This window comes from Dendropsophus ebraccatus, chromosome 2 (assembly GCF_027789765.1).
Source record: "Dendropsophus ebraccatus isolate aDenEbr1 chromosome 2, aDenEbr1.pat, whole genome shotgun sequence".
NCBI classification, from domain to species: domain Eukaryota; kingdom Metazoa; phylum Chordata; class Amphibia; order Anura; family Hylidae; genus Dendropsophus; species Dendropsophus ebraccatus.
This window is the reverse complement of record NC_091455.1, coordinates 130577947-130591079: the sequence shown is the minus strand read 5'-3', so window position 1 is coordinate 130591079 and position 13133 is coordinate 130577947. Positions and strand designations below refer to the sequence as shown.

Genomic DNA, 13133 nt, shown 5'->3' with positions numbered 1-13133 from the left:
GATATCTGAAAAACAAAAAGGGAGAAACACAAAAAACACACAAACAGGAGCACAACACCCATCATTGTGAGCGGTGTTGTGCACCTTACAGTATGCAGCATCTTTACAGATCGCTGCTTACAGTCTGGCCCCCAAGGGGTTAAGGGAGGATGCATTGCATCCCCCTTAACCCCTTGGGGGCCAGACTGATGTCAGACTGCACCCATCCCAGCAAGGAAGGGGTTAAGTGACCCCCCTTCCTTGCTGGGATGGGTGCAGTGCTGGGGAGGGGGTGGGGAGAGCTGTATACTCACCCCCATGTGTCCTCTTCGCTGGTCCGCAGCACAATGAAGTCACTGTGCTGCGGACCCGCTAGTTATATGTGCGTTCAGCCGATCAGCTGATCAGCTGAGCGCACATATGATTCAAAATGTTTCTTCTAATAATGCTATTTGATAAAGTAAAGTATTAATTATGACAGAAAACTCTAATGCCGGCAATATGAATTAACGGCTTTAAAGGGGTTGTCCAGTGTGGGGGCACTTTTTGGGGGAAACCGGGGAGGAGGTGGCTGAAATAAAAGACGTCCACTCACCTCCCCGTTCCAGCGGCGGCTCACTCATCGCCGCGCTCCGGTCCCCGGTACCCGGCCGCTTCCGGGTGTCTGACGCCGCCCGAGACGCTACGTCTCAGGGCCGCTCAGCCACTCAGTGAAGGAGGCGGGATCCGAGCGGACTTCACACGGATCCCGCCTCCTTCACTGAGTGGCTGAGTGGCCCTGAGACGTAGCGTCTCGGGCGGCGTCAGACACCCGGAAGCGGCCGGGGACCGGAGCGCCGCGATGAGTGAGCCGCCGCTGGAACCGGGGAGGTGAGTGGACGTCTTTTATTTCAGCTACCTCCTCCCCGGTCTCCCCAAAAAAGTGTCCCCACAATAATGCTATTGTGATAACATAATTAGAAGAAACATTTGATGTTTTAATTAAAGTAAAGTATTAATTATTACAGTGAGCTCTTTTTACCGGGAATATGAATTAACAGCTTTAAAAGAGCTTCCTTTAATAATTAATATTTAATTAATAAAACACATTTTCATTGTAATAAAATTAGTTTCTTTGTTCAATAATTTAATTTAAACGAATCCATACTTGTGCAATTAAATATACTGTAAAAAAAAAAATATATATATATATATATAAATATACATTTATTTATATATATATATTTTAACAGTATATTTAATTGCACAATGATGGATTCGTTTTAATTAAATTATTGAACAACGAAAGTGAGTTTATTACAACGAAAATGTGTTCTATTAATTAAATATATTAACCATTAGAGGAGTTGGCATTATTGCCGATTTGCCGGCTATTTTTTTTTTTCACTATTTTTGCACTTTGATTTTTTCCACTTTTTTCATTGTAATAGCAACTGCAACTACACAAAACTATACCCTATCACACTCCCACTATTGTAGCTGCAATTATTCAGATGATATTGTAAGGTTCGTTTTCGGTTTGGTTCGTCAGAACCCGAACTTCAGGAAAGTTCGGGGGATCGAACTGAACTTTTCAAAAGTTCGCTCATCCTTACTGGTAATATTTAAGTCGTGCTTATGATAGCTTATTTCTTGTAATGTACCCGTTAAGTTAGACCCATCACTCTGTACGTCCTTGCGCATGAGGAAGGAGGAGTCCATCCTCCGAAACATCCGCAGGACACCAGGTGGGCGCTTGGGTGCATGGAACAGCCTTGTGAGCACTTGTGAGCAAGTTTGTTGTACCAAGTACCAATGAATAAATCCCTTTTGAATTGACTAATAGTCGAAGTTCGTGGATTCCTTTTATTATAGTGATCCAGAGAATACAGAGGACTACTGCTCTAAGGTACTCAGGTACGGGTGTATTTAACACCAGTTTATTCTCACTACTTTTCATGATATGTTGGACTGACATGATTTGTGTAAATCCTTGATTGAGATATTATTGCCTGGAGGCATACAGTGTGTTTTTCTGCTATTTTCCATACCTTATTGTTATATATAGTTAATGTATACTAATATCTTGGTTGTATTGTTTCATGATGGCTATTTTTGCCCTCACTCCTAATGCTTCTTTCTCTGTTTTAATATTACTGTGTTAAAAAAGAATAACTCAATAAAAAGACAATTTACCAAAAAAAAAAAAAAAAAAAAAGATTATACTGCTCTTTTACCTTGTGACACTGGACTGCCTTTATTTAAAGTTCTAAGGGCATTCAAAAGTTTGGGGTCACATTGAAATGTCCTTATTTTTTAAGGAAAAGCACTGTACTTTTCAATGAAGATAACTTTAAACTAGTCCTAACTCTAAACAAATACACTCTATACATTGCTAATGTGGTAAATGACTATTCTAGCTGCAAATGTCTGGTTTTTTGTGCAATATCTACATAGGTGTATAGAGGCCCATTTCCAGCAACTATTACTCCAGTATTCTAATGGTACAATGTGTTTGCTCATGGGCTCAGAAGGCTAATTAATGATTAGAAAACATTTGTGCAATCATGTTCACACATCTGAAAACAGTCTAGCTCGTTACAGAAGCTACAAAACTGACCTTCCTTTGAGCAGATTGTGTTTCTGGAGCATCACATTTGTGGGGTCAATTGAACACTCAAAATTTCCAGAAAAAGAGAACTTTTATCTGAAACTTGACAGTCTATTCTTGTTCTTAGAAATTAAGGCTATTTCATGCGAGAAATTGCTAAGAAATTGAAGATTTCCTACAAAGGTGTGTACTATTCCCTTCAGAGGACAGCACAAACAGGCTCTAACCAGAGTAGAAAAAGAAGTGGGAGGCCGTGTTGCACAACTAAGCAAGAAAATAAGCACATTAGAGTCTCTAGTTTGAGAAACAGATGCCTCACAGGTCCCCAACTGGCATCTTCATTAAATAGTACCCGCAAAACACCAGTGTCAACATCTACAGTGAAGAGGCGGCTGCGGGATTTTGGCCTTCAGGGCAGAGTGGTAAAGAAAAAGCCATATCTGAGACTGGCCAATAAAAGAAAAAGATTAAGATGGGAAAAAGAACACAGACATTGGACAAGGGAGACTGGAAAAAAGTGTTGTGGACGGATGAATCCAAGTTTGAGGGGTTTGGATCACAAAGAAGAACATTTGTGAGACGCAGAACAAATGAAAAGATGCTGGAAGAATGCCTGGCGCCATCTGTTACGCATGGTGGAGGTAATGTGATGGTCTGGGGTTGCTTTGGTGCTGGTAAGGTGGGAGATTTGTACAGGGTAAAACGGATTCTGAATAAGGAAGGCTATCACTCAGTTTTGCAACACCATGCCATACCCAGTGGACAGCGCTTGATTGGAGCCAATTTCATCCTACAACAGGACAATGACCCTAAACACACCTCCAAATTGTGCAAGAACTATTTACAGCAGAAGCAGGCAGCTAGTATTCTATCAGTAATGGAGTGGCCAGCGCAGTCACCATATCTGAACCCCATTGAGCTGTTGTGGGAGCAGCTTGACCGTATGGTACGCCAGAAGTGCCCATCCAACCAATCCAACTTGTGGGAGCTGCTTCTAGAAGCGTGGGGTGCAATTTCTCCAGCTTACCTCAACAGATTAATAGCTAGAATGCCAAAGGTGTGCAATGCTGGAATTGCTGCAAAAGGAGGATTCTTTGACGAAAGCAAAGTTTGATGTAAAAACAATGTTATTTCAAATACAAATCATTATTTCTAACCTTGTCAATGTCTTGACTCTATTTTCTATTCCTTTCACAACGTATGGTGGTGAATAAGTGTGACTTTTCATGGAAAACACAAAATTGTTTGGGTGACCCCAAATTGGGCCACGCCTCAGGCCCAGGCCTCTACTAGAGGTACTCTGAAGTCCCCACAGAACTGGCTTACCTCTCAACCCTAACTGGTCCCAGGCTCCCCAAGGTTTTAGCTTAGTACCTTTTATTCCAACTTGGCTTCCTCCACAGTGACAGCCCCACTGCCGCAGTTGACTCTTAAGAATTACCCTACTCAGGCTAATGGTGCACCAATGAATTCTTTAGCACTTCAGTGGTAACCTGTTCAGAACACTGCAAACCACCCTCGTCCATAACTAACCTTCTTAGCTCTCACTCACAAGCAGATAATAGTTAATTTACCATCTGCTCAGGAAAGTAGCTTAGCCATTTATCCCCAGTGACCCATTTCACTCAACAGGTGACTCTTTATGTGGCTCTCTTTTAACCCCCAACTTGACATATCTGAGCCCCAGCCCTCTTCAAGCCCATCTCTCGCTTTCAGTCTACCAGCACTCCTGAAGTCAAATCCTACTCTGGCAGTATATTGTATATACAGTATATTGCAGTCTTCCCAGATTGAACAAGTCACAGGCCAACAGGAACAGGCACTGGATGCAAATTATCCATCTCACATATTGGCACTAAACCTCCTGTTTTATCAATTCTTAACTGCTCCCAGCACCTTCTTTGGTGTCACCATACTTTTTTTCCTTGAGCTCATCTGTCACTTTACCTCTTTCTGGTCCCTCCAGCCTTTACTCTTCTAATAGACCTCTATGGGTATCATATAATTGATCCCTCAGTGGATTGCAACTCATCTCACAAGAGAGATTTTACAAATGAATTGAGAATGGATGATGATAAATCAAGAAAGGGGAGGGAGTTTAAAAAAGTGCCTCACAAAGAGAGGAAGAGGTATTTTCTCTAATGTAAATATTGCAAGTTCATTATATTCATTAGCACTATTGATTCCTGCTCTAGAAGGAAACCACATCATTTAAGGAAAATCTAACATGTTTTTCCTTTTTATAAGACAAATGAGACTCACAGTCAAAATCACAGGGTCAGTTATGATTTCTAGCTAAGGGTTAATTCACATGCACAACACATGGTGAAAAGTATACATCTGGTATACAAAAACAATGTGACAGCACCATGTACACAAGGTCTAATAAACTTATAACATCCAGTACACTTACTGTATGTATAAAAGCTATTCTAAGAAAAGAGGTAGCAGATTTGCTCAAAGAACCTAATATATACAACATATCAAATTTGATAGAAATGTAATAAATCCTTACCATTCTTTCTTTTAGGTGATTGCAGAAGAATTATCTGGAAATGATGACTATGTTGAACTTTCTTTTAGTGCCAGGAAATTAGATGACAAGGTAAAATGTTATTTCCTAGACTTATTGATATGCATATTATGCAATATGTAATTCTAAAAATCTTTTTTACTTAACTTTTTTTTTTTTTTGGGGGGGGGGGGGGGCTTGTTTTGTATATTTCACAGCACAAAACTATCCTGATATGGATTATTTTATGACTTTGTATGCACTACCACACATCTTCCTCACAATGGTTAATATGGGAAGGGCTCTGAAGGGTCTGTGCAGGAAGGCCAAGTATAGCTCCCATGGCAAACCAAAGGTTCAGAGACATAAAGAGCCTTAGAGGTGCTGTGCAGTAAAAACTGAGTGCAGTTGCGGTGAGAAAAGTTGTGAGCTGCTATAGAGACCAAAAGACTTTGAGACCCACTGTTGAGCCTATGTAGGCTGTGCACTTCCCTGTGTGGAAAAGAAATGTAGGTGACAGACTGGCTGCCCTGAGACCTATACTTACAGCTCTGACAGAATAAGGTGCCTAGTGGGGCTCTAACAACTGGAGTGTGTTATTGGACAACATGTTAAAGTAGTGAGCTTCCTTCTGTGCAACACAGTGAATGTGTAAAAGCTTCCAACTGTGTAACAAATTGTATATGTACAATTGACTTTATTCTGCAACCATCAAGCACTGTGTTCATGAAGCTGTTGCTTTAATGATATTACAAGTTACTTTGCAAAATGTACTTGGACTGGGACTGACTTAACCAAGCTATGGTCTGGAGACTGTACTCCGGTGTTGTTCAGAGCCTTGCTCAAGAAGCAGGCTTAGAACAGGAGGTAGTTAATGTACACAAACAGCAGTGCATTAGCAGCCATAAGGACCCACAGAGGTATCGCGTAAAAGGGCCCTATTACATGGAGCGGTAATCGGCCAAATCATGCAAATTCTGGTGATTATCACTCTGTGTAATAGAGACAATGATCAGACAATCACACCAAATGGACTGGAACCAAAATCATCGGCCGCCGACTGCGCATGTGTTAGCGACATATAATAGCGATGCGCGGCTGACGGCTAACAATTTAATAAATTGTTAATACCTTACCTATCCATGCTTCCAATCTTCTCCTGCTCTCTTCTTGCTTCCCGGTGCTGCCGCTTCAAAACGGTCTTTTAGCTGACAGGCCACTCAGCCCAGTGGTCACAGACAGTGATTGGTTGAGCGACCTGTTAGCTCAGCGACTGCACTGAAGCTGCGGCTGCGGTGGCAGGAAGCAAGCAGAGGGCAGGAGAGGACTGGAAGCATGGAGAGGTAATGTATTAACAGTTTAGGGCAAGGGCTAAATGGACATTGCTAACAATGTCTGTGAAGCCCTTGCTAAACGATTATCGAACCGTGTAATAGGCTCAGTAAACAAGCACCGCTCCTTTACATTATTGATCAGGCCGTCTTCAGCCTGTCTAATAGTACCCTAAGTAAAACCCACCAACACCAAGGGTACTATTAGGCGGACTGATGACAGTCTGATCAATAATGTAAACGCTCATTTACTGAGCTTATTACATGGCTCGATAATCGTTTAGCAAGGGCTGCATGGACTTCGTTGGCGATGTTTGTGAAGCCTTTGCTCTAAACTGTTATACATTACCTCTCCCCATCCAAGTCTTCTCCTGCCCTCTGCTTGCTTCTCAGGCTGAAGCTTCAGAGTAGTCTCTGAGGTGACAAGACGCTCAGCCAATCACTGTCCAGAAAGAAGGCAGAGGGCAGGAGTACACCGGGAATGTGGAGTGTTAATGTAACAGTTTATTAAATCATTAGCTGTCGGCCAAGTCTTATCAATACAAGTAGTAATGATTTTGGTTTCAGACCATTTGACACGATCAGCCGATGATCGTTGTCAGCTAAATTGGTCTGATTCAGCCACTTATTTCTCCATGTATTAGGGCTCTAAATTACAGATGCAACCCTACATGTAGGTGAGACAGTCTGTGTGGACATTGGAGCACAGTAGGGTGGCCAAAAGCCACACACTCCTAAACTTTTGAAACCAAGCGGTAAGCAGTAAACCCAGAGGCACCTGGCAGCATTTTACCTACCTGAATAAAAACAGACTTTTCATGTCAAAATAGCTTACATTACAAAACTGACTCATAATAACTTACTTGAAGAATACTCATTTGTTGAGTTACAATAGCCTATGTGGCTAAGCTGACCTTTGCTTTAAAGCGACCCTGTACCCACAATCTGACCCCCCAAACCACTTGTACCTTCGGATAGCTGCTTTTAATCCAAGATCTGTCCTGGGGTCCGTTCGGCAGGGGATGCAGTGATTATCATAAAAACAACTTTTAATCCGGCAGCACTGTGTCTAACGGCCGGGGCTTACATTTGTATATGCATTAGGCTTGCACAACCTCTCCTTCCCTCCTCCCCACCCTCCTCAGAATTAGGAACGATCCAGGAACATTTACTGCTGTTTTAGCTTTGCACAGGTGTGCAAATCCAGCCCATGTTCATTATGCACGCAGGTGGGGAATAGGAAGCAATCGGCCTGGAGCATTCCTAATCATGAGGAGGGCGGGCAGGAGGGATGGAGAGTTGTGCCACCCTAATGCAAATACTAATGTAAGCCCCGGCTGTTAGACACAGCGCTGCAAGTTTAAAAGTTGTTTTTAAAACAATAACTGCATCCCCTGCCGAACGGACCCCAGGACAGATCTTGGATTAAAAGCAGCTATCCAAAGGTACAAGTGGTTTGGGGGGTACAGATTGTGCGTACAGAGTCGCTTTAACAGTTGATTACTATACATGACAACTTGTAATGTAATGTTAGAGTTCCTTACAAGAATAAAACACGCGTGTGATGTTAATAATAGCTTCGATGAGGCAAACCACTTGTAATTTTACAATAACCTACATGTTTAAAACTGTTGTGCTGTCACAGAAACCTACATGTCACAAAAAGATACGCCGAAAGATACCAGCTGTAGTGCAGAGTTAAAATGGAAATGAGTAAAACTAGATATCGTAGAATAGGACTGGCAGTGTAACAAATCTTACATTTATCCAATCTCCCATTTCAATCAACTGTGACAGAAGAGATGTAAACAGACAGAATGGATCTGCCAATCCATTTAATTGAATACCATTCCATTTCAGGATTTTTTCAGCAAGTCAGATCCATTCTTGGAAACTTTCAGAATGAATGATGATGGCACGCAGCAGCTGGTTCACCGGACTGAGGTAAGAGCCTAGTGTATAAGTATACAGAATCTTAAAATGGAAACATAATATGGGTGTCCCAGGCTTATCTCCGTTATCTAGGTTTACAAATGTGTAATAGGTAGTATTAAGCTTGTCAGACACATATAATATATAAAAAAAACTGTGTTCCTTAAAAGCATTACAATAAAGCAGCATCTGTTTGTATCTTGTAAAGTGTAAGATGTTTTATGCCCACATCCAGCTTTTTCATCACAGTGCATCACAGTGCATTCCCATACATTACTATTATAAATGTAAAATCATTTACAATGTCATAAAAAAAAAAATAACCACTTAAATGGCCTAAATGATCAGGCCAATTCATTTATGCTTTTTTATTTCCTTCTCCTCACCTTCCAAGATCTAAAACACTTAGTAAGGGCTTGTTTTTTGGGAACAAGTGTATTTTGTAATGATGTCTTTCAGTCTACTATAAAATGTATAAAGGAACCCCAAATATTATTTATGGGGTAAAATTGGGCAATTTTGTAACATTTGGGGGGTTCCCATGTCTACGTAATGCACTTTACAGTAAAATGGACCTGATATATTTATTCTATACATAAGTCTAAATACAACAATATCCCTGTTTACGTAGCTTTTCTCTAATGTTTTGCTGTTTTTTTTTTACAGTAAAACTTTTTATTTTGCAAATAATTATGATCAAAATGGCCCTACCTTCTTACAGTTTTATTTTTTCACCTATGGGCAGTATGGGATGTCATTTTTTCCACCATGTTCTCTAGTTTTTATTGGTATCAAACTTGTGTGGATAGGATATTTTTATCATTATATATATATATATATATATATAATAAAAAAAATATATAAAAAAAATATATATATATATGTGTGTGTGTGTGTGTGTGTTTGTGTGTGTGTGTGTAGACCAACACAACACAACAATCACTGAACTCAGGGAGAACAGCGATGAAAATCCACTGGAGTACTCATTTACGAGTCTCCACTGATTGCCCCCTACAAAATTTGAATATGCAAAGAAGGGGTCCGTGGAGCCTCAGTTACGAGTCTCCAAACACGGGAATAGCCAGATATCCCTCTCTCCAGAGAGGGGGCCACTCTGGTGTTTCCCTATTTAGGTCCCAAAGCTCGCAACAGAGTGAGGACCTGAGGGACTACGTATCAGGGTGGTTTGAAGCTCTCCCCACTAGGAGGCACCCCTTGGCAATGGGCTTCCTTCTCTGGAGAGAGGGATATCCAGCTATTCCCGTGTTTTGAGACTCGTAACTGAGGCTCCACGGACCTCAGTGTTATCTGTGATATTCTTATAGAGTCAGACAGAATGAGATTAGAAGAGTTGGGAGCAGACTGCATGGAGGCAAGCAGTCTTCAGAGCAGGGAAAGAATGCACTTAGCAAGTTCTTCTCTTGGTTCATTCTAGTGATTGGTGGTGGTCTGAGCACCTAGAAGGCGACTGATCAAAACTTTTCAAATGTCTTTATGGTATAATGTCACAAAATCTCACATTCTAAAACTAACATGAAATCCCACCTGTATACCTGAAGGAGGCCCATTTGTGATTTCACATTAGTCAACCTAAAGGAAACAATTAGTACCATTTTAGGGCATAATTTACTGATTCATTTTTATTTTCTTATTCTGGTTTGGTAAAGGGAAGCAATGTTTTCTCCTGGCTGAACCTGACATCATTTGCTTTTCCAACCATAATATTTAATTATGCTACAGGCCCCTAATATGTTCTAAATATAAGGTATATATGTTTTTAAGCAGAAACTTAACATAACATGTGATATGTTATGCAAATCAGCAACAACAACTCCTGATACCACTAAAAGAGGGATTACTCACCTCTCTACTGGGCAAAACACTGGGTAAACTGGGATGTGTAGTATACAGTTCACCCAAAGTATTAATATACAGCATTGGTATAATGTACAATTTAAACCATCTGTCTATTCCAAGGTGAATCTGATTTTCGATACCAGTGGGGGATGGAGAAGACATCTGGCCACACTTCTAATGTACTGTAGTAGAAAAGGAAGCAGATGGATGGAGAACCTCTTTGTCTATATAACACATAGCACTACATTATTAGCAGCTTAAATCTTTTTAGTTTTATGAATTTCTAGATTATTGTCTCCAGCTATTATTGAGCTGTATTAATATTGCTGCCTTGTAGAACTAAAAAACAATACTGATTCTTTGCACAAGCTGAGCAAGACTGCAGGCAGTATAAAATCTTACCAACTCTGGGAACTCTGCCCTTACACCACTGTTTAATAGAAACCATATAAAATAATCTTAAAGAGATCAGCATTTGTGTCAACTGGGGTTGGCCACAACTTCATATACAGTCAAGGTTAGTGTTTACTTTAGATGGTGTGACACCGTATACAAGAGAGGCGCAGTTGAATTGGGTCTCATGAAATGGCTGTGCAAACAGATCCACAGAGGATGGAGTTAGTGATTTCATGACAGAATGAACCAATGACTGCTACAGTATATTGTCAGGTAGCAAAACTTCTAGGGGACTGGGGGCTGTCATTCAATAAATAGGGTAGGACGCTAGGTACAGAGTCTGGGAACCATCTCCACTGCAACCCTACTACCTGTTGTCAGCAACCCATTTTAGTTAAAGGGGCTTTAGGGAAAAAAAATAAAAGTTAACCTGTAATTGCAGCTCAGCTTCCTTTCAAGAGAACAGCAGCCAAGCAGTCAGTGATCGCTCGGACATCTGCCATTAACCGCTTATACGCTCCTGTCACTTACCAATCGGGACCCCCGCAGTGTGTCTGTGGGGGTCCTGATGGAATTGCCTGACTGTCAGAGATATACAGCTTACCTCTGTGCAGTCTGATCTAAAGTCTTCTGATAGAGGCTCTATCAGGAGATAGCAGATAACTCTGATCAATTCTATGCAATGTCATAGCAATGATCAGTGTATGCAATCCAATGATTGTATGTAACATTTCATCAGGGGACTTAAAAGTATTTTAAAAAAATGTTTTCAAAATATGCCAAAATCCATCCTCCAATAAAAGTTGAAATCACCCCCCTTTCCCATTATACAAATGAAACACATGAAAATAATAAAATAAATAAACATATATTGCAGCATGCGTATTGTCCAATCTATTAAAATAAAATAATATTGTTCCCGTAAGGTAAAGGCAGAAACAAAACGCATTTTAAAAAGCCAGAATAGCTTTTTTTTGTTGTTATTTTTTATGTAGAAAGAATTATGTCTCAGCTACACAAATATGGTACTGTAGACTGGTATGGTAGAATGGTATAGTAGATTGAAAGGCGACATAACAAAGTTCACCTGTCTCTGAAAATAACAAGCCCTTACATGGCCCTATAGATGGAAAAAATAAAAGAGTTATGGATCTTAGAAAGCAAGGAGAAAAAAACAAAACTGCTAAATTGAAAATTGACCTGGTCATTTTAGGCTCTGTCCTTCAGGGGTTAATGGATACCTTCAAGAACTAAAGACATGCCACACAGACAAAAATGTGAAAGTACTGAATAATGGGATATACTCATTCACTGACATAAGCAAAAAATTACAATTAAGGCTGCGTTCACACGTAACGGATCCGCAGCAGGTTTCTCGCTGCAAATTCACAGCGAGACCCGCTGCGGATCCCTACCCTGTACAGTCTATGGGCAGACAAACTCGCAGCAGGATGCACATCCCTCTGCGAATTTGTCAGCAGCCCACCCCGTTAACCCCTCAGCCCTGCAGCGTTTACATCACCTGCTCCCCTCTCCAGCTTGCTTCGGGGCTCCTGGTGTCTTTACGTCCCGCTCAGCCAATTAGTGCACTGCGGCGGGGAGCGCACTTAGGCTGCGTTCACACTACATATATTTCAGTCAGTATATGTCAGTCAGTATTGCAACCAAAACCAGGAGTGGATTAAAAACACAGAAAGGATCTGTTCACACAATGTTGAAATTGAGTGGATGGCCGCCATATAACAGTAAATAACGGCCATTATTTCAATATAACAGCCGTTGTTCTAAAATAACAGCAAATATTTGCCATTAAATGGCGGCCATCCACTCAATTTCAACATTGTGTGAACAGATCCTTTCTGTGTTTTTAATCCACTCCTGGTTTTGGTTGCAATATGAGGACCACAATACTGACTGAAACATATGTAGTGTGAACCCAGCCGCAGTGCAAGTGCATAGAGAGAAGCACTATAATAACCAGAAAAAACAGCCCTCAAGACACCATGAACAGGCTCCTATAGTTTAATCACACATGATAAAAACTTATATAACAAAAATGTATGTATTTATTTTTTTTTGATACAGTATATATAGTTTTCATCATGTGTGATTAAACTATAGGAGCCTGTTCATGGTGTCTTGAGGGCTGTTTTTTTCTGGTTATTATAAAGAACGACATACAGTAGGTCTGAAATGATTTTGACAGCTCTTCTTTTTTTTTTAACTTTACACTGCTAACCTGACCTTCTTAACTACTGCATCTAAAAACTATACTGTACAAACCTGGCTTAGCCGCAGTTTTACATAGAGCTCGTTCATTCGTGTTAAGCCAAAGATATTTTTACAGTTGTTAGTGTTAGAACTTCAGCAAAATCTCAATGCCAGAGATTATTTGTGATAAGAGCACCCTGTGTATCCTCTTACCATAGAAGGGGGATCTCTTGTCTTCACCAAAAACACAAAAACATTCTGTTAGTTATGATATATTACTCCAATATGTTTTGCAACACATTTGCTGAATAAAATAACACGTCAC

At 40.6% G+C, this 13133-nt stretch overlaps 1 protein-coding gene across 1 annotated transcript in view; it reads left to right on the top strand.

Annotated features, from left to right (window-relative positions):
- Window positions 1–13133, top strand: part of CPNE4 (copine 4) — a 282805-nt gene that overhangs the window by 178089 nt on the left and 91583 nt on the right. Inside the window, exons 5-6 of the mRNA XM_069958337.1 lie at window positions 5100–5174; window positions 8273–8356. Of these exons, the coding sequence (XP_069814438.1) occupies window positions 5100–5174; window positions 8273–8356 (159 nt within the window). The remainder of the gene's footprint in view (window positions 1–5099; window positions 5175–8272; window positions 8357–13133) is intronic.